Here is a 22,561-nt window from a genome sequence, read left to right as displayed (position 1 = left end):
CATGATCATTTTTATGCTTTCACAAATTTTAAAACACATCAAACCAGTGTGATAAAGCAAAAAAGACACTGCAGAGTTGCCAAAAATGTTCTGAGAATTCAGCCTGGCAGAGTTAAAGCCCTGTTGGTGGATGTTTAACTAATCTCTGCGGGAGTCTGCAGCACTTTCCCTTTCAGTCACATCAGACACAAACGGCTCTCAGCACAACACAACAAGTGTCCTGCAAGTTTCAATCAGAAGAAAACAAATCAGCCTGCTCCCCCTGTGCCAAAAACTTCTTCTTCCCCTTAAACTCCTAAAACTTACCAACCAGTTGTGATGCAGCAGGGCAGGTTGATCCATATCTGAGTGTGTTTTTAAAGCTGAGCAGGAGCCAAACTGCTGCTGCTGCTGAGTCTCTCACAGGGTCAGAGAGGGAAGGAAGGAGGGGCCCGACTCCGTGGGGAAGAATTAGCCATCACATTCCAAACATGTCATCAGTGGACAATGAAAAAGGTGAATGTTGTGCTAAACAGCACCGCTCCACTGGATGGTGATGTCATCCAGCTCTCCATATATGGCCAAAGAGGCCCTGCCCTTGTTTGGACACTGAGGAGGAGGAGGAGGAGGAGGAGGAGGAGGAGGAGGGGTTCAAACCAGAAAAAGAAGAGGAAGCTCCTCTTTCTCCCTGTTTTGTCCTCCCTCTGGGCAGCAGGTACACATGAAGCCACTTTTAAGTCCAAAAGTTTTGTCCTTTTTAAAAAAAAAAAAAAAAAAAAATCCTTCTCTTTAAAATGTTCAGTCCAGTTTGACCTAATTGTCTCCTGTCCGTCCTGCAGCCAGCATTGTTTCCATAGAAACGAGGCGACAATGCAAGGCGAGAGTTTTTTTGTTTTGGAGAGGACAATGCCAGACTTGCACAGCCTTTCTCATTATAATCCCCCTGTATCGTGCAGAGGGAGAAGACATGGATATAAATCCTCCATAGTGGCTGGATTGTATGTGTGTGAGATCATAGCTTCAGACAGCAGAGGAGGCCTGTGGTTTGCATAGCAGAGGCTCCTAAATGAGCCAAATATGAGCAGTGCAAAGAGCTTACAGATGCAGAGAGTTTCTATCACTGCTCTTCATTACTACAAATACATGTTATGCATAAATAATACCACGATGATAGAGCACTTTTTCATCAATCGCCTGTGTTTTGTGGCGTAGATACTTGCACTTTTGTTGACTGCCTGTAATTTTGGAGATGTGGAAAGATTTTCTGTTGCACACATTCCAACTATGACTGGATAAAAGCCTCCAAGATATCTCTCATTAATTTCCAGTGACATGGCCCATGTGGTTTTGAAAAGTCGGGAATAAAACAAATGACAACATGCTGATGCCATTTATCGTAGAAGTTAAAATGCATCCACAGGAGAAAATCTCATCATCATTATCCTGTCAAATAATATAACTTTTGCAGGTACAATAATTACATTTTACATCTTTCATTAATGCTCAAAAGAGAAGAGCAACAACATGTTTCCTCCTCATCAAACCCTCCAACTGCTGACCAAAGCTAACAGAACAAAAAGGTTGATCAACTATTGGACGAACACACATAAAAAGTGTCCACAGGATGAAGTCCAGTGCTGTTTAGCAGAATCATCTCCAAAATATACTTTAATCAGAGAGCCTTTCCTGATTTTTTTTCCCACTGATTGTCAGTTTTCAAGTTGTATTTAGTTGGTTGGAAATAGTTTTTATGATCTACTTATGTTTAATTACATTCCCATCATCCACAACTGTGATGTATCACGTGTAGCTACGTGTCACGTAGCAAATCTTAGCATGCTAACACGCTAAACTAAGATAGCGGACATGGTAAACATTTTACCTGATGAGCATCACTGTACTGTAAAAAAACAACAACAAAAAAAAAAAGTTGAGAACAATTTCAAGGTGACTGCAGTAGATTTTTATGTTTTGATCCCAACTCAAACTCTTTAACTTTTAAACAATAACAATAAATAAACTTTGAAAAGTTTTGCTGACCTGTAATCTTTAGTTGAGATAATTTGCTTTGCTTCTTTAGATTATCTTGAATCTTTGAGTTTTAGAAAAAAAAAAAAATAAATCAAAAATCAAAAATAGGTCACAGTGAGCTGTGAACCTGATTTGACCTGTTTTTCTTTTATTTTAGTGACTGAAAAATTTACTGAAAATATCACAATTCTAACATTCTGTAGACTGAAATAAATTCTAAAAAAAATCCAATTATTCTGCACAAAAAGTGAGGAGGTTTGAAATTTCAGTTCAACTCTTCAATAAAATCTGCCGTACCCTGCCATTATTCAAATGTCCCTTCATTCTGGAGATTGAAAAAGGTCCCACTACACCAACAGTCTGTTACCCCATAAACATAAACATATGTAACTTGTTCATATAATTAACACACTTATTTTAACCCAAACCCAAATAATCTTTCAACAGTAGCTGTGAGTGCAGAGCTGTCAGCTGAGGATGAGACACTGAGTCTTGTGAGACATTATGCAATCGATGAGATTCATCATGGTGGCGCCCTGTCACTGAAAAAAACCAACAGATCAACGACTTTTTGACTTCTATGTGTAACCGGTGGATTCTGGTGTTGTCTTCATTGTGTTATATTGAAGATGTCCAGACCATGGACGTCTTTCTGACAGCAAAGAGATAAATAACTAAATCCTCCATCATCTGTGACCATATAACTGGAGCCCCTACACAAATTAAATTACTCAGGAATATATCAGCATATTACATTACATATTACATAAGTTTAAACTAAAAAGTAAACTTAATAACACTAAAACATGGAAATTACTACAAGAACAATGTTGCTTATCTACAGTACAACAGTAAAAAGGGAGAGGTAAGGTGGGAGACGGCCCTTTATAGGTGGGGGTATTTGTCACATTTGGACGCTTGTCTTTCCATCAGTCAACCAAAAAATCTACATCTAAGTCCACAGACAACAATCAGAACACAGATCTAGCAGACCTAGAAGCAGACATTGACTGCAACTATAGCCAGTGCAAAACGGCAAGCTTGGCTAAAAGGTCTGAGTTTTATGACAGAAGCGTCCAACTTTTCTGAGTTCCTCCTGACCTGAATGAGCGACGCAGAAGTCTTGCTGCATGAGATTACACCAGAATTTAATTCAAACAAATTGGATGATACTGCAAAGTCTCATTTAGCAGTGGTTTCACACTCCTCTGTGTTTAAGACGCCATTAGATTCACACCAATGAGTGCATTTTAGTAATAAAAATCTTGCAAAGTGCAGCATTAACTGCTAAATGTGTGATGATCCTCTGACATACAGCTCCGTTTGCTCCGCCGCGCTCTCAGGATGCACAGTATCTGTCATTATAACCTCGTTGGCAGATGACGGCTCTGCAGAAAGCCTCGCTCTGTGCGGGTCTATTCATAGCCTCGGTGCTGACAGAGGCTTGTCACAGCGGGAGCAGAGCCCCAAACACTCATAAAACTGAGCCCACAGCAAACACATCAGACCAGGAGATGCTGATCTGACTGCAGCTAATTATAGTCGCAATAATTACCCTCCTGATTAACATTCTGAGCAGACGAGTCAACACGAACGCTGCTTTGACACCGAGCGGGAAGGCAGTTTGTTGTTGACTTTTTCAGCTGTATTTTTTCAGGCTGCATTCTGACATGAATCAGAATCGTCCACCACTGTGAAATTACAGAGAATCAAACCTACATTTTTCTGAGGACAGGCACGGTTTACTGGTTCAAATCGTAACTTTTCAAACCACACGAACCTTTGCCAGACCGGGATCAGGGGCCTCAGGGTGGCCTTCCACTCTGAAGTCACTGTCCCATCAGAAAAAGCTCAGAGTCAATGATACTGTTGTGCATCTTGTTGCAAACTTGAAACCTTCTTAAAAGTTTGCAGCAACAAATATGTTTAGAAAGAAGCAGATTATGTTGATAGGAAAATTATGCTCTTCTTTTATAAGTTATTTATTGAATCTGTTCTCACTTCTTGTATGATTTCCTGGTATGATAACCAGAACATCAGGGATAAAAAAACATCTGAGCAATATTGTACAGGTGGTTTGCAAGGTGATAGGTGCACCACAGACCCCCCTGATGGTGAACTTTGATCTAGTGTCAGCCAAACTTGTTAGATGCTGCTGCATCTGCATTTGTTCTAGGGGGGGTTTGAGGAGGAGGATGTGGGCTGATGAAGAATTAAAGTGGGTCGACGACGATGCGTCTCTCTCTGGCTTGCTGTCTCAGGTCTAAGCCGGGTTAGTTTAGCTCTTATCCTGGTTCTCCTCTGCGATTGTGGTCCTTTTCCTCAATTTAAGTGTTATTATAGTAGCATGACCAGAGAAAAAATATTGATGGAAAAAGCTGTTCGTGTGTAGCTGTATTTGCTCGAGACAAACGGAGCGTCTAATCGTGCAGCAGGATCTGCGTTGGGAATGACATCAGCGTCTCTGTGCTGAGGGTCGACTCGCTCACTCGTGATATCACCTGCAGTGAATCTGCACGCTGACTGCAGCCGACAGGAATGTGTTATCAGACAGAGCGGAGAGACCAGGGCAGGGCCGGACCACAGGACAGACAGGAGGACCTCTGTGTGTCTGTGTGTGTGTGTGTGTGTGTGTGTGTGTGTTTGTTTAAAATGAAAAGTACATCTCATCAATCTGACTCAAACTACTGAGTCAAAACTGACCATAAAGTTAAATCAACACGTCTCTAAACCAAACAGTTTACAAAAACTGAACATTTTGATCTTCATGAAGGTAGAATTTTCTTGCAGAGCTGTTATAGTGTCTCTACTTCTTCTAACGTACTCTGCTACAAGTGAAAGAGAATTTAAATTAAAAAAGAAATGTAAACGTATCAGCAAAATTTATTTAAAGTGTAACTTTTGGACCCCGTTTTCCCATGTTTTTGTGTGTAAGTGACTAATGCCTTGTTTGTCCCCATTGAGGCACAGCTCGTGCCTCGTGGAGCCGTCTACTTACAAAAATTCAGAGGTGCACAACCAAGCGACGCAACACCTTTTGGAGCCTTCGCACCCGAGCTGACACAGGACATGACGTCACATGATGAACAGTAGTGTAGCACAAAAATCGAGCTTAACAGAGACCATTGAGGGAAAACGCTGCGGCAGGCAGAGGCGAAACTAAACTACAGCCGCACACCATCACAGTACACTCACTAAAAGTGCTTGTTTCTGCCACTACCAGTGGCAAAAACAATAACTTTATGTGGATGTATTTTGACAGAGGGATTATGTTGTAGCTCAGTTTTGCTTCTGACGGCTGCAGCGGTCTCCCTCTCTGGTTTCCTCCTGGATCAGTTTAAAAAATTGTTCAAAAGTACTCATTGTACTGGTTTGGATTAATATCACTGCTGTAATATCAAAAAACTGCACAAATTTCTCATGGAATGTCTAATTTTTCTACAAACAAAGCAAAAAAAATAAACTAAAAAACCCTCAGAATAATATGAAAGATGTTGTAATCATATAAAAGTCCAAAAATCAGTGGTTTAAAATCCTCCTGCAGCTCAGAACCTGAAGTGTATGTTTGAGTTGAGGCTGTACATTGAGTTGCGTGAACTCGATGACGTGACGGGACACGATTCATCTCTCTGCCTATCAAAACCATCATCCACAACCTGGATGCTGCGGGTCTTATCTGATGCTTCTACCAGACAAAAATAAACATGCATCTGCAAATGTTTTTCAGGACCAATAAACTGTTCAACAAATTAGTTTTGTTTTTTTGCTTTTTTCTCAGCAGATTCCAGGAATCTGAGGCTCACTGTTCATCACATACAGTAAAAGATGGTTCTGCTGTGCGTCTTTCAGGACAGCAGGAGTTTTACTGACAGCAGCGTGTGTGATCTCAGCAGATATGCCTGAACTTGTTTCCACCAGGCGGATGATTCTGTCACTCAGATTCACATCTGGATTCCATCTCTGCTGCAGATGCATCATGCTGGTACTGAGGTTCTTACATATGTTCATCACGTTCCGCTCAGTCTGCGCTGTGGTCAGAAAATTAAACTCCTAAACTTTAGTCATCACCAGATTTTTAGCATTTAATTTCACCTCAATGAATTTACTCAATAGTTACTGTTTTTTATAATTCAAAGCTTTAAGTTTATTTAAAGAATAACAGTAAGTTGGTAAAACTTTTTCAAAACTTTTTCGTTTTTACAGTGTGTATGATTTTTTATAGTATCTAAGTGTAATTTGTTTAATTGAAAAGTTTCAGATGAGTTTTGAACCTGAATATGATCAGAGTAATAACACACACACACACACACACACACACACACACACACACACACACACACACACACAGACTCACCTCTCCCTCTCCTGCTCCAGCAGGTTGGTGAAGTCGTCGCTCTTGTTCATGAAGTCGGTGTGTTTGCGTTTCTCGTTGTCCAGCTCCATGACGGTTCGGCGGTGACATTTCTCGGCCAGCAGCAGCTGCTCCAGCATCCGTCTGTACGTTTCCTTCTGTTTGTCCTCCAGACGGTCCAACTGAGGGGAGACACGTCAACACTGATTATTAACAACAACTCTGACATTAGCTACGGCCGAGCTCGCATTGTGTTCGCGGGGTGACAGTGAGCAGAGAGACTCTGTCCACACAATTATGAGCTTCATTCAGACGTGTTCACAGTCCACAGCCTGCAGACCTCACTGAGCATGGATAATTATATTCTCCACTAAAATCCACGGCCATTCAACACACAAAAGACCACGATTTTAGGCTCTCATTTCACTCCTCACATGCTGCTGTAAATGTACCGCCAAAATAAAAGTTCACACAATATCAGTACCTGCTCTCTAAACTATTTCAAATTAGCTTAAATAATTTCTTGATCTTTTTGGTTATTCACCCTGTGACTTTGGCAGAGGATTATATGGAAAAAGTTGAGAAAACTCCAAATCTTAAGCCAACAGACTGCAACAGATATTTGAGTTTTGAGCGCAACTCAAATTCTTATGTTTTGAGAAAGTTTTATCAACTATGTATTTTTTGTGAAGATAATTTACTTTTCTTCTTTAGATAAACATAAATCTTTGAGTTTTAGAAACCAACAAAGGTAACTTTAAAAAAAATATTAAATAAATGGATTCAAGTGAAAGTGAAACTTGTTTAAATGTTTATATTTTCAATCAAGACCATTTAATTTTCAGACACCAAAATAATAACAAATCTGGGCCGTGTTTCCAGCTTTTCATGGACCTTAGCGTTGTACGAGGATTTCTAAACTATACCTTAACAAAGGAACTTCTTTTTCTATCAGTGTTTCCCAGACTGTTCCTTAGCAGGTGCTCTAAGGAAAAGCTGCTAAATTACATCGTAAACTGTAAGCTGTCTTTCGTTGTGGTGCACACATCGAGTCACTTTTAAAGGCTCATAAATGACGTTTGAACATAACAAGTGTTGCCATAATCATTTTACTTTAATATTACAGCAAAGGAAGTTATCTATGCGCTGTAAATCATTTGTCATCTTTGCCTTTTTGTGTTTTAATTGTGCAAAATAAAACTAAACTAAACTGCACCAAAGATGCGACATTCATCCACCATTTCTCGGAGGTGGACGGAGTCCTGTTGCAAAAAAACTTTACTCATTTTTTTCAGCTCCTCATGCAATAAACTTGCAGCAGCAGTGTGGACAGTTGCCTGCAGACCACACACATATTCTGGAGCTGCTGCCTTGATCTGGTTTGTGAAGTCCTGAAAGAGACTCTTGGGTACGAAATAACCAGGATTTGTACAGGACTCTGGATTGGTAATCTGGCAGAGGGAATCCTATGAAAAGATGATGTTTAGAAGGTTTTCCTGGCTGCCAGTGAGTATTGATTTTACAGCCACATTTGAAGAGTTGAACTGCAGAAGAAAAAACGAACAGCCGCCATCACTGTGAAAAGTCCAAACAAAACAACACTTTGAGACTCGTAGATCCAGAACCAGCTGTAAAGCCACTGTTTAATGACTCCCTGCTGGGTCTTTTACTCAAACTGAAGCCCTTCAGTATGTTGCCCTCTCACCTCGGCCATGGGTTTCTCGTACACGTCTTCGGTGCTCTGGTGACTGAGCGTGAGCAGTCCGTCTCTCTGCAGGGCCTGCAGGGGTTTGGTGGGCACAGCCGAGCCGTAGTGAGCCTCCAGAGTCTCTGGTCTGGTTCTGTCTGACTTCAGCAGGCTGATGATGTCCTCTCTGGCCTGAGGAGACACAACAACAACAACAGGGTTTAATGCTGTCAACAACCTGGACAACATTATCATCACATATACCACAGGTTTGTAAGGAATTGGGTTGTTTTTATTTATGTTTATTTTGCTGATTTAAGTTTCCTGCGTTTTGGTCCAGAATAGAATCACTCACTCAGTCATTTCTGCATCTTTATGGATGAATAATCTGAATCTTTGAACCTTTAGACCAGTAGATCCCAAACTTATTTCCTGTGTGATCCTTTAAAATTAAAGAATATTCTGTTGTTGATCTCATCACACAGATGTCAAGATATTATGAGAAGTTTCATTACATTCATTAAAAGCACAAAGAGCTAAAACTAACCATAATTTCACGTAGAAAAACAAATATTAGAGAAGCATCAGGAAATTAGCGTATATTTTTTCATAGGTGGGTAATCATGAAACACACTTAACCCTCAAATAAATCATTATTATAATAAACACTATAATTATTTTTCATATAAAATATTATAAATAATCTATTATTACTTTATCATGACCAGAATTGAGTTTAAAACAAAATAAAAGATTTTTGATGATGTTGATGGTTGTTTGCCTGCTGATGTGGTCATATAATGAGGCCATTTCAAAACTGATAATGAGGCTGACTGATAATAATAATAATATTTATAATATTTAAATGTTTTTCAAAAAAAAAAAAAGTTACCTGTACCTGCACTTTTGCATGTTTTTCACAAATCAACAAATTAAAAACCAGCAGCAACAAATGATGAAACATAAATAAAAACATTCAACAAGATCAAGTCAAAAAGCAAAAGTCAGTTAAAATAAATAAATAAATTAATGAATAAATCTTATCAAGTTGAAAAAAAAATCTTTATAAAACAAAATAAGCTCTCCAATAAATGTACTTTTAATTAATTTTATTTTTTTCTAAAAGATGGCATTTCTACATTAATATGTAAACTTTGATTTGATTTGTTGATTTATTTATTTTGAAAAAAGAACGAAAATAATCAAATATAAAACATTAGATAGACAACATGATCAAGTCTTGCTTAATGCAAAGCTGTGCAAACTTTGAAAAAAAGAACTATGGTGTTTTTATCTTCTGGTGAAATAATACCATAAATTTATTCTTTGAGTAAAGACAAACAAACAGACCAACACGTCTTCAGGACTTCATCAGTCTGAAACACTTTCTGTTTCCTAACATTATGTGAATGTGATGCTGCTCCCATGTGGACCCCAGATATGACCTCATCACTGACATCACATGACCGAATGTGAAGGTTTCAGGTTTTGACCAGCAGAGGGCGCCGTTTCCTTCATTCTGCTCTGCACAGTCTCCTGTCGTACAACAACAAGGCTGTGACACACATTCCTGCACCAAACCTTTTCTTTATATAGACACATCAATTACATCACCGTTCTCTCTGATCACCTGATTTAACCTCCTGCAGGATGAGACAACTGTGGTGTTGTTTCACACCCTGCACACACTTCTCTATACATGCATTTGCAGAAAGACTTTTGCATCTGGCATTTTTCTGATGTTAGGACAACGATGTGATGGTCTTATCAGTTCATCTAAATTGTACTGTGAGATAGGGCAGGACTGCATGATATTGTGACAAAAAAGAAAACATATTGTGATTATTTTGAAAGATATTGCAATTGTGATATGATTCCCAGTTAGTGGCAATGATCCTTTTTGCATCACAGTTGTCATTTTAATCACAATGATGTGATGTTTCTACCAAACAAACATGATTTCTTATATCTGGAGAAGAAGATTTGTCAGCCAGAGCCTCTCTGCAGCTCTACAGCATTTCATTATAATGCTGTCTGGACACATTTTACCTTTATTTAAAAAATGCAGCTTCTGTGATTTGGATGTTGCACTTGTCCATATTGCGATTACAGTTAATACTTTGATGAACTGCGCAGCCGGCAGACCTGCTGATTATTGTCCAACACAAGCCGGAGGATCCTGAAATGTTTAACCTCGGTGAGGAGAGTAAATCATGCTTGAAATATCAGTCTGGTGTTATTTTGTGGGCCTAAACGCACAGAAAGCATCTGACATTTGAAGTACACCTCTGCATCGAGTCAAACTGCCTTCAGGCCTCAACTCTGACCTAGTTTTGATTTTGGAGCATCAAATGAGGATCCAGGGACCAAATCTGTTTTTTCTGCAGCTGCAGCTGTTTGGAGAGGACAACAATTTATTAAAGTAATATAATAATAACAATAAATAACAAAGAGAAGACCTTTTCCTAAAATAAAGTGCTGGTTCTGTGGTGTTTGAATTTCATAGAAACATCATTTGACTCATTAAATGAGGAGCATCAGTTATTGCTTTTGTGAGTTAGAGATTTTAATTTTTGTTTTGTTAAAAAAATCTCACGAAAAGATCAAAACCAACAATGGGCCTCATGCAAGAAACCAGTTACAAACAAATCTTCTCTTATTTTTGTTTGAATCATGACTTGTTATTATTTTGTTAGTACCCACTGATTTTTGGGATTCATCAGTTTTTTCTTATTTTTGCTCTTCTCTGAGGTAAGAGAAAATTTTACAAGCGGTCGAGAGCTCTTTTATTTGTTTTCACAGTCCTTGAATTGTTTGTCCAATACAAGGAAACACGTTTAAATAATATTTGAAGATTTATAATAATTATTTCTAATAATTTTGATCATTTATTTGTTATAATTATAATTCAAGTATATATAGTGACATAATAATAAAAAAATATTCAGTGTTTCAAATAGAGGGACGCCTTTAACTGTTAACTGTGCATCATATTTTACAATTCTTCACGTTTTACCTGCTTCACAAATTTGCTGCTTTTATTGATTTTATATCATCTTAAATTCAGTAGTTTAGGGAGTTTGAGGCTGTTAGTCCATAATTTGACATAAAAGTAAACATAACATAAAAACATAAAAAGTTATCAGGCAAGTCAAAATATAACTGAATATAGAATTTAATAAATAAAACTGCAGAAAATTTTACATAAAAATGTAAAAAGAAACTTTGATCAGGTCCGATCGGGTGCTCTGAGCTCTGTGGAAAAAGTGAATATGCTGGGGACTATTTGCAGCAGCGGATTAATCCACATTTGGTGCTCTAGTGAGTATTTGGGGCAGCAGGACGGTGTGTGTGGGACTGAGTCAAAATAAACTACAGTGTGTGTTCGTAATGGAGGAAGATGTCAGCCAACAGCGTGGCTCACTGATGGAGCTTCATCTGCTGATACACACACAATGTTTGGGTCTTTTCATATATTTGAAGAAAAATATAAAACGAAGGCTGTTTTGTGTTGCAGCAGTTGTTTTTTCCTGTTAAAAATTGTGTGCTGTTGCTAAATTTATGTATTTTCCTTAAACACCCCTTTTTTTTTTTACCATTTTGACGGTGGGGATGACAGTGAAAATGACCTTATTGTGACTGTGTCTGTTTTCAACATTTTTCTGTATTTGAAAGCCGTCCTGTGGAGCAGAACAAAGGCAGCTCTTCCTGTGTGAAATGTCGCTCCGTGTCGAGTTTTTCTCTGTCCCATCGCTAATGGAAAAAATATTCATCACGCCCAAACAGATGGAAACGGAGGGTGAGGCAGCAGCATCCTGCCTCTCTGGAGAGAGGAGCTTATAAATGTGCCTCCATTAGAAAATCATTATCAGACTGGAACCCAGCAGCAGCCGGTGGGCTGGTTCCACACCGGCTGAGGTTCTTTTCAAAATCTAACTCGCCACACGCTGAGAGAAGTCAGTGTGTCTCTGCAGTCGTGACAAACTCCTCTGTGTTCATGGTTTTAGAAGCTGCAGGTCACACTGCTGTGAGAAAAAAAAGTTGTTTACGAATAACTGGATGTTTGTGAAACAGACAATAACTTCAGACTACAGGACGACAACAATGACAGAGTCCTTCATATTCGGTTGGCATGGTAACCAAGCTGTCAAATTAGTAATTCTGTCATCTTAATTAATAATAAAACTCCTCGATTTCCCAGCTTTCACTCCAGTTTCATTCCAGTGACTCAGTTCCTGGTAGAACGGTTTCTAAAGGTTCTACTTCTACCCTTTGAACTGCTTTGCCTTAAACCCAACATAAAGGGTTATACGTAGAATCATCTGTGGAAGGTTTCACCCTGAGGTTCTACAGAGAACCTTTCTGTGGTGCAATGGTTCCAACCAGAACCCTTCCTTGGCCCTTGTGCTTCTTGAACCAGCTTTGTTTAAGATCCTTGGAACCATGGTGTTATCTAGAGAACCAGCCCACATTTCCTCTTGTTTGAGTGGAACCATTTTAATCAATGATGTCACCAACAGAGGACACTGCACAAACCACAACAACCTGTAGAAGTGACACACCCACTGTGGTTCCCAAGGGAAACCTGCTATCTGTTTGGTTCCAGCTGTGAACCAACTTTTCACATTCTAAACCTATTTATTTTGGGTGGAAACACTCAGAAAGGTGAAATTAGGTGCCTGAACTGGAACTGGACCAGTTCCATGTCTATATCCTATAGAATTTAATTTTTAAAATGCTCTGAATGGTTAAAAATTAGGTGCCTGAACTGGAACTGGACCAGTTCCATGTCTATATCCTATAGAATTTAATTTTTAAAATGCTCTGAATGGTTAAAAATTAGGTGCCTGAACTGGCTGGTTCTATGTTGGTGGAAAAGACCTACCTTGGTTCCATTTCACTAGTGAGTCACATTCAGTTACTTTTAGTTGTGTGTTTGTGTGAATCTGGTTGGTACCTGAACTTCTCCCTCCATGACTCCCAGCAGGTGCAGCAGGTCTTTCTTTGACAGATCCAGCGGGGCCTTCTTCTTGCTCTCTGCAGGTTTCTGAGCTTTCTTGACTTGTCCCGACACCGCCGTCCTCCCGTCCTTCTCCTCCCTCTGATGGACCTTCATCTTCCTCTTTGTGAGTTCCGGTGTGTTCTCCTCCTCCTGCTTGATGAAACCTTTAGGGGGCTGGATGTGTCCGTCGTCTGGACCCTCCATGGTGCAGCTCCTGGATCGCATTTTTTTTAACCTGTGAGGACAGACAAAGTTCATACCAGTAAATGAAAGTGTTCCTAGAAGACCAGATGTTTTTTTGTTCATTATTCTTCCCCCAGACATTTATATCTGCTTATCATTTCTCTTATTCATGATTTTCCAGCCCATTAATACAAAGTTTTTTGGCAACACCGTCTCATATTCGGACTGTTCCTGAACACACCACGAAAGCACGAAGGCGAGTGACGATATCAGGAATTTGACAAGAAAATAAAGGTGATGAAACGTTCACCATGATGGATTACCTCGTGTATCTTACCTATTAAAGTTCTGCAAAATGGTTTTCATCAAATTATCCTGTACCAACAGCTGCCTGGAAGGTAAATCTAAAAACAAATAATATTATGATTTGGAGCATGTGTGGCAGTTATGTAAAACAGAGAAGTATTTAGTGAGGAAAACATACAAAAACAGCATGATGATTCTTTAAAGGCATTTAACTGGACTTCAGCTCAAAACTACTGTGCTGTGGTTGGATGTTTGGATTTGGATTTTGCAGGTTTTGCAGCCAGTATCAGTGTTCTTTCTGGCAGCCGGGGCTGACTGTGCAGATTAAGTTTGTCATTTATGGCAGGCTTTTATAGTCTTGGAAGACTGAATTTGGAGAAGGAATCTCATTTACAAATTTTACACCAACATGGAACTGGTTCCATTACAGTTCTTGCACCTGATTTTCCATGCAGAATATTTTGACCAAAATTAAATTAGATGCAAAAACTGTAGCTCTTTGATTTTTCTGCACTCTAATTTAAGTATGATCTCTAATTTGCTGCTTTTAATGTTGCATATTTTGTTTTTATTGCTTCATTTTAATTCACTGTCTTGTCCTCTGCTTGTTTTTATTGCTTGAGGACAGAAACAAAAATCGAAAGACCAAATGGTCCATTTTAAGGTGAATTTTTGATCATGTGCTGCCTGATTGTGAAAGTGAAAACTGAACACAAAGTTGATTGGATGGACATCACCACCATCACAAGCTGTAGATGTCTTTTGAACACAAACAAATGATGATGAAATCAACAGCTGGGCAGGCTGGTATTGGGAGGGGTGGGGGTGTGGGGTCCTGACAAAGGAACAGGTTTACAGGATATTGGATCTGATCGAGGCCAAAGTTCCCCAAGGCTGCAGGTCTGGATGAAAGCAGACCGTGACTCAGCCACAGAGAATCCTGGCACTGAAGTGGTAGCAACAACCACGTTCCCGCTGCCTGTTATTAATAGTTGTTTCAGGGGAGATGCCAAAATCCCCCACGTGTTGAAACCACAGGACTGTCTTCTCTTCTGACGGTCACATCAGTGAACTGGAAGAGCCACTGGTAGAACTGGTGGGCTTAAAGATAAAGCCAACATAAGCCTGAAGCCTCAGCTGTGGTTTGGGCTTCAGGGGCCTTAAGAAACTTCTTACATCTTAAATTAAAATAGGAAGAGACAAATATTTTTCCCAATTTGGTGCTACAGAGGCAACTCCTGACTAACTTTAAGAGTCCTGTCTTATCTTCCTTCATCGTATCTTATCTCTTACTCAGCAGCCAACACTACTTTTCTCATCTCAACAACCTAATCAATTTTATAACTGTTGATGTTTCTCTTTGGAAGATATACAGTATGTTAAATTGAAATATACAAAAAAATGCAACAAAAGAACTGGCACTTAATATAAAGATGGATGAGTTACAGGTTTTGGTAACGACCCTCAGAGAAATCCAAAGATGTACTTTCTGGGAAATTTAGAACAACGCCAACTCAATAAACAATAAAAGAGTGTGAAGACACAGTTTCCAGCAACCACTGTGTAAAATCAGTAAGAGATCAGCATATAGATTTAACAAACTGGCTAACATGACCTTTACTTACTGCCAGTGAACAGCATTAGCTAGTTTAGCTGGCAAGAAATTTAGGTACGGATTAAACAAATATGATTTAATGTTAGCATACACTACTATAAGCTACTCTTGTTGAACACTAAACACTAAATCAGACCCTAAACTTAATCACCAAGAAAGGTCTCAGGGGATCTGGACAAGTGTCTGTAGTTTTTATATCCCTTAATTAAAGAAAAAAGGTATAATAACTTGATATTCTGTCCAGAAGATTCAATCTAATTTTAATTCCATATTTAATTACATTTTTTTAGAAATATTATATCAAAAAGTTAAATAAATGAATAAATTAAGTGTTTTATGGCTATTAGAAAATCTATTGGATAAACTAAAATGACATTAACATTTTGTTGAGATTTTGAAATAACATTACATAATTACACATAATTACATAACATCAAGGTTTAAGTGAAGTTTAAAAGGGACTTTCATTCTGCAGCTGAAATGAGAGTAAACAGTGAGTAAAAGGTCTGAAAATAGAGCCGGTTTGTTTACAGGTTGTGTAGAAGTCTTTTCTCAGGGTTGCCAAGTGTTACATCAAAGTGTTTTGCAGGTTTCATTGAACCGAGTCCCCACATGCCGACTCGGTGTCGTGTCGAGTCCCAGATAAGCAAACTGATCCGTGTAAACAGTTTACCTTCACAAGAGAGGAACTCTGATTCACAGAGTCGTTTCACAGAGTGACCTTATCAGTGTTACACATGAAGAAGAACAGTCGAACACTGATGATAGATTATACTCTGAGGGTTTGGCATCACTCAAACAGTCCACTCTGCTGCTGCAAACATAATCCGAGATCTGCATCATGATCGCAAAATAGCTGCATGGCAGTGAGAACGGCCACTAACAAACCTGCACCTCTTACGTTTTTTCAAGGACACGCAAAACTGCTAACTACACTCTGGTGTTCCCTTGCAGTGAACAAATGTGGAAAAAGTGCCCTCTGGGGTGCCCCCCCTAGAGGACAAGATGTCAGAAAGTACCCAGTTCCTTTCCAGTGGACAAAATATAGGCTGGCCCTCTAATGGACAAAGTGAAAAAGTGCCCTCTAGAGTGCCCCCCCTAGAGGACAAGATGTCAAAAAGTCCATCCAGTGGACAAAATATGACAAGGTGCATTCTAGAGTATTCTTCCAGTGGACAAAATATGAAAAAGTGCTCTCAAGGGTGCCCTTCAAGTGGAAAAAGTGTGCCACAACTTTGAGTGAGCTGGTGCCCCACCACATGCAGCTGGTGCCCTTAATATTTTTTTGCCCCTGCCCCTCAGAAAGCCTGAGTCTGCCCCTGGACATTACTGACCAATGATATTTATCTAGTTTATGATCTAAGTTTATGATTAAAGGGCTGTAAATATGCAGTGACTAACTGGAGTCTTACATGTATTTAAAGGATTTAAGAGATTTGCTAACATTATGACGCTGGCAGCTCGCTGCACAGCTTCAAAAAGCGGTTTCCATCTCCACGTCAAACTCCTATGGAACAAATGTAAATAAACCAAAAATATAACCCACTAAATAAATTGTAGATTGCATCTTTCGTCCTCCCGGGGGACAGATATTTATGGAGACGTGATGAGGCTGGCCTCTCTGATTTACGCTTCAGCTCGGATAAAAACCTCAGACAGCTGTGGCCTGTGGTCGACACACGAGACCTACAGTGGATAAGTGGTACAGGAGGTATGTTGGCAGCAGACGGTCTTACTGGTTAGAAAACTCATCCAGTAATGAGACGGTCACAGGTTTGACCCCAAGAGTCAACAAATGTCTCCAAAGTGGGACACATGAAAAGTGAGTCAAAAATTCACACTTCAGCAGGATGATATTACGTTACAGTTATTACCTTTTTCTTACAGGAAACTGATGTTTTCTTATTTATTTGTGTTTTTTTGTTGTTTTTTTTAAGTGCTGAATTTTAACCAGTTCTGTAACAATTAGCTGGATAAAGGCAGGGCTATTACTTTACATGATTCAACAGTCCATCAAAAAGTTTTTTGACTTTCAGGTGTGAACTCATCCTGTGGCGGCCATATTGGACATTAACACTTTTATTTCATATTGTAGATATAGTTAAAGTTCCCATGAAACAATTAGCAGAGTGTTTATGTTTCCTGTAAAACCAGTTAGGGGGGACTTGATGCAGACATTGATTGGCGTTGCAGTACGTCACCCATCAGTTACACGCTCTCATCAGTACTGAGCATACTCCGGTTGCAGAAATACAAGATGGCTTCAAAACGATTGTCCACAAATTGTCGCAGTAGTCCTGTCCACTTATTCTGCTGTCTTTGCAGAATATGTTAGCATAAACACATTTGATTTCTTGAGTACACCTGCCCATTTTGCACCACAAGCAATAAGACCAACATTGTGCAAGAGAGTGGTCCATTTCAATCAGGTTTAGAAAAAAGACAACTGTCAATCATTCATTTACGGTCCACCACAAACACTGAGCTGTATCGCAGTCCTTCGCCTCTATTTGTGAGCTGGACCTTGTGCAGCAGCAAACGCAGCTGTTTGTTTGGTGAGATTTTAAAGGAGTATTTTTAGGGTCTCCCCACTCGTGTCCAGAGTCCAACAAGGGGAAACTCCAGTGCTATCACGTTATGATCCATCAGCAGTCCCTCGCATGCCTCAACATTCATTTTACTTCACAGCTGCAGAACTCACACTTCTCCTCCAGAACGCTGCTCGTTGTAAATAAACGGACTGTTTATCGTGCTAGCGCCTCCACAGTTGTTAACTAAACAGAGGTCATGTACGGTCAATCCCTGTGACAAAAACACCGGAGCAGCAACTGAACGTCCAGCGGGTCATGTTTCTGTGTTTGTTTCAGCTCATATTGTAATGATAGACACGTCCTGGGGTAAATATAGATCATGTTAGCATCGCTGGCGTCTGTGGTCAGTAATTGTTTTCTCCTCTCTGAACTGCACAGGCCGTCATTCCCTCTTCATTATCTCATGATTAAAGGAAAGATGATATCTGCCATACTTGGCTCACATTTGGAGCATGTTAGCATTGGTGACAATTAGCTGGATAAAAGCAGGGCTATTACTTTACATGACTCAACAGTCCATCACAAATATTTTGGCTTTCAGGTGTTAATTCATCCTGTGGCGGCCATATTGGAAGTTGACGCTATTATTTCATATTGTAGATATAGTTAAAGTTCCTGTGAAACAATTAGCGGAGTGTTTATGTTTCCTGTAAAACCAGTTAGGGGGGACTTGTTGCAGACATTGATTGGTGTTTACAGTCGCCAATAGCGCTGAGCTTGGGTAGCCTGGGTTGGTTAGTCATGGCTAAATGAGCTAACAGCAGTTAGTGGTTAGCTAAGCTACTGGTGATCAACCATATACACTAGGAGGCTGCTGAGCTCAGTTCTGTTGCTGGCTAATGGTAGCTAGTGGTCACAGTTATCTACTTTAGCAACAAGTAAAGCTATCTTTCCATTAGGAAACCCCATTAATGACTTTTGTACTGTATTCTGTGTCCATCTTGGAGGCTGTTGGCCTCACTGACCTGCCGTGTTTACTGGGAAGCTGCTGAGCCTGGTTCTGTTGCCTGCTACTGACAGCTAACAGTCACAGTTAGCTGACTGTTTTCATCCTGGTGACCTGTCGTGTTCACTGGAAGGCTACTGGCCCAGTTATGTTGCAGGCTAATGGTAGCTAACAGTCACAGTTAGCCACAACAAGTAAGCTAAAACTTTCTTTTCCATCAGGAAACTCTGTAAACAACCTCTGTGCTGTATTCCCTCTCAGTCTCAGGCTATTTTCTCCCAGAAAACCATTTTAACACGTTTTAAAATAAATTAAAATTAAACCAACCAATAAAAGTGAGTTTTTAACAACCATTCTCCTTTGACATGTTCAAAAAGTTGCAAATGTAAATGCTGCAGTTTAGTTTTTATTTTAAACTGTGGTTTTCTTATCTTTCATTATTAATGATTGCTTAATATTGAGTCTGATACAGGATAACATTAACAGACTTCCTTGGAAGTTGGCAGCTGTCCATTGTCACCAGCTCAGCTTCGTAATTCTTAAACTTTGTGGTTTTTGTGTGCAACATGATTTAGGCATGTAGGTTGAAAAATGACTATAAAAGGGAACGATCGGGTTGTTGAGGACGTCTGCAGAGGTCCAGTCTGTCGTTGTAACTCACCATAAGGGGGAAAGTAATGCATCAGTCATCTGTGCTGCAGAGTCCTCAGAGTCAGGAGGCCATTAACAGGCATAGAATAACTTTACAGCAGAGCCAAAACAAATATACTCCTGTCATTAATCCACTGTTCTGTCAAATTTGAATCATGATTTGTTTGATCTGCCTTAAAGCTATAATATTGATTCAGTCATAGATTTAATTTTCCCCAAAGTCCTTATTTCTCCCCAGACAGGAGTCACACCAACAGGATATCTGCATTTATTTCTCTCGGTGCCCCTCCTTAAATAAAATCATACTGTTATCAGCCCGACTGCTCAAGTATGAGCTGCATAATGATGCATTTATGAAACAGCACCAGGATACATTAACTTAGCCTTACAACCTCACAAAAACAGACATTTTCTGCAGAACTGTACATTTACAGCTAGAAGAGACCAATGGGGATTAGATTAAACTTCACGCCTGTTAGTGGGCATTTTTATCAGTATACGTATTATAGAAAGTGAGCAGTCACACCCACAGCCATGTGCAGGCTGGAGACAGCAGGGCCAAACAGAACGTCATACGGCTTCTATATCAGATTAATTTACCTTAAAACATTTCATGGGCTCAGAAACCACATTGTGATGCCACAGTAACCATCCTGAAAACCACAGCAGCCACTGTGCTTGATTTCCCTCCACCGTACTGCACTCATCTGAAAATGATCTTTTAATGATACTGATGTAACACAAACCCTGCAGGTTTATGTTATGACAACCAGTTTGAATTATTTTATATTTGTCTCTGAGAAATCATGTTTTTATTTCTAAAAGTTTGGTGCAAAATACTGCAATACCCATGATCCTCAGCTTTCGTGAACTCACCAGAGCAGTAGCAAATTTTAAGTGAACAAAACTTGGCATCGTAGTTGCTCGATCCAAAATTGACTCAGAATCCAATCTTTAGCTCTACTTGCTAGTTTTTATATAAACTACCAGTGTAACCTTTTAAATCTAGACAGATTGGATGGATGAAGGTGGGAAACGGGTGCTGGGGAGGGTGGGAAGATACAGAACGATGCACATGTGACTTGAACCTGTCTTGTTATGCCATTATATTGCTTCTGCTTCTTTAAGTTTTAAAAAAATATTATTTAAAAAAAATAACAAAGCCAGAGGTTTTTCAACAACAACACAAAAACAAACAATTATTTTCTGGTTATTATCATTTACCAACAAAAGTCATTTATACAGCTGCATTACAGTGTTATAACCAAATAATCACCTATAACTTCCATAATCTGATACTTTTTGAAAAATATTCTTATTTTATTTTAAAATGAATATATATTTCTTACCCTTTTTCCATCTTTGCTTTCCTTTTTTCTTTCTTTTTTCTTTATCCTTCCTCAGCTACGTGCCTTTATTTACGTTTATTTTTGCTTGTGTTGTTGTGGCATTAGCTCACTAGCAACTGAACAGATCTGAACTGTTGATTATGTTTTATTGAACTGTTTGAGAAGTTTTTTTTGGTAGAAATTATTGTTTTTCCATTGATCCAACCACTGTGAAATGTTGATGTTTTTCTCTACTTTTCCAGTTAGGTAGTATAGTTTTCTTGGCGATGGTTCGGGCTACAAGTAGAGGTAAAATGATTTGTGGTGAACATGTGTTGAGTGTTTCCAGATCGCCAAGTGCGCATAAGAAGGGGAATCTGTTTGTCAATTTGTAACCTAGCAGCCGTGAGAAACCAGTCCAATCTCCAGCTCCTTTCAGCTAAAACACAACTCACACCTCAACTCCGTTAAGTACAACTCATTCCAGCGCTTACGCAGTTTGATTTCAGCTGATATTGAAAGCAACATCTGCGCTCTCATCTGTTTCATTGTCCTCTTTGTTCTTATGTAAAGCACTTTTAACTGCCTTGTTGCTGACATTAATATTAAAGTAGCATCACGCTGCGTCAGAACAGGGCAGCAGTTATCCAAACAGTGCCCACAGCTCAAACCCAGTAAGAAGAGACAGTTTTACTGGGAAACCTCCGGCAGCCACCAGCCAAAGTTTTCATCTGCTCTGTGAGCTCAGCTGGCAGGAAGCCACCGGCTGTTTGGAGGTTTATTTCTATCCAACTGAGCTTGTAAAACCGCGTGAGTGGTGAGAGAAATCTGGGAGGTAACAGCTACTGCGGATGCGGGATGGAAAAGGTGCTCTCTGATGAAACTTTTGGGACGGTTCGCTCCTGCACGTTATGTTCATTATGTCGCCTTTGTGAAGATTAAAGCTGAGCACTTCAGGTTCACAGGCAGGTCAAACTATTCACTACAGAGAAATTAGATTAAAGTGATTTTCTGGTTTTAGATCAGAGAGTTATTATCATCATCCTGAATCCTTCCCTAGTCACTCTGAGCTGTGGCTAATAAACGGCCTACAGTTAGTGTTACACTCACAACTGTCCCCCATGAAACAACAACAGGTAGGAACTAAAATCAAGGAAAATAAGCAGGCAACTTAAATGTTATACACAAACATCAGTGTGAATAGTGTTGTTAATGACGATGAAATAAATGACTCTTCACTAAGCCCAGCCTTCCTTAGTTACTGTTGCTATGCCTCTGAATCAGAGTCAGGTTTTGTTAACGTCATTTCACGATTTGGTTTTGTGTTTGCAGTTTTGAGAAAATGGTGTAAGGTTTCAAGAAATGTGTCTTAGCAATCGTGAAAATCTGTAAAACAAGAAATCTGCACTCTGAAAATGTATGTAAAATTATTTTACAGCTACAACGCTAATGCTAACAGACCGAAGCTAAGCTACATCCCAGCAAACAATAGTTGGACAGTGAAAAACGTCACTTTTATGTATATGATAGACGACAGAAATACACTCATTAACACTATTAAAAAAAAGTGCAGGGATCAGATCATGTGACATAACATGCAAGCTTGTCTGGAGGTAACGGTAATGCAGATCGTAAGCTAGTCTCTGTTTCTAGTTTATGTCAGAACAGATAAAGACAAAGTTTAATCCAGCATGTCAGAGACAAAAACAGTTGTCAGTTGTCCTGCGCTCTGCGGTGCGCTCTGGTGAAGTGTCTGGCGGTGCGTCAGCTGCGCTCTGTTTCTATCATTGCTGATGGTCATGTATCTTTTAAACTGTAAAAACAGGGAACTTTTAGGGGTTAAATTTCTTAAAGTCAAATATCAGAGTTTCTGACGTCTGTGTCATAAGGA

General features: G+C 39.4%; 1 protein-coding gene across 3 annotated transcripts in view; it reads right to left on the bottom strand.

Moving 5' to 3' along the window:
- The window catches only part of filip1b (filamin A interacting protein 1b), a 50,664-nt gene that overhangs the window by 12,511 nt on the left and 15,592 nt on the right, over positions 1–22,561 (bottom strand). For all 3 annotated transcript variants that reach the window (XM_084738264.1, XM_084738265.1, XM_084738263.1), the window contains exons 2-4: positions 13,006–13,285; positions 8,067–8,240; positions 6,365–6,543 (exon numbers count right to left, since the gene is read on the bottom strand). In XM_084738264.1, coding sequence (XP_084594390.1) covers positions 6,365–6,543; positions 8,067–8,240; positions 13,006–13,275 — 623 coding nt within the window. In that variant the 5' untranslated portion in view covers positions 13,276–13,285. The remainder of the gene's footprint in view (positions 1–6,364; positions 6,544–8,066; positions 8,241–13,005; positions 13,286–22,561) is intronic.

This window comes from Lutjanus erythropterus, chromosome 15 (genome assembly GCF_056507025.1).
Source record: "Lutjanus erythropterus isolate fLutEry1 chromosome 15, fLutEry1.hap2, whole genome shotgun sequence".
Classification (NCBI taxonomy): domain Eukaryota; kingdom Metazoa; phylum Chordata; class Actinopteri; order Lutjaniformes; family Lutjanidae; genus Lutjanus; species Lutjanus erythropterus.
This window is presented reverse-complemented; position numbering and strand designations above follow the sequence as displayed.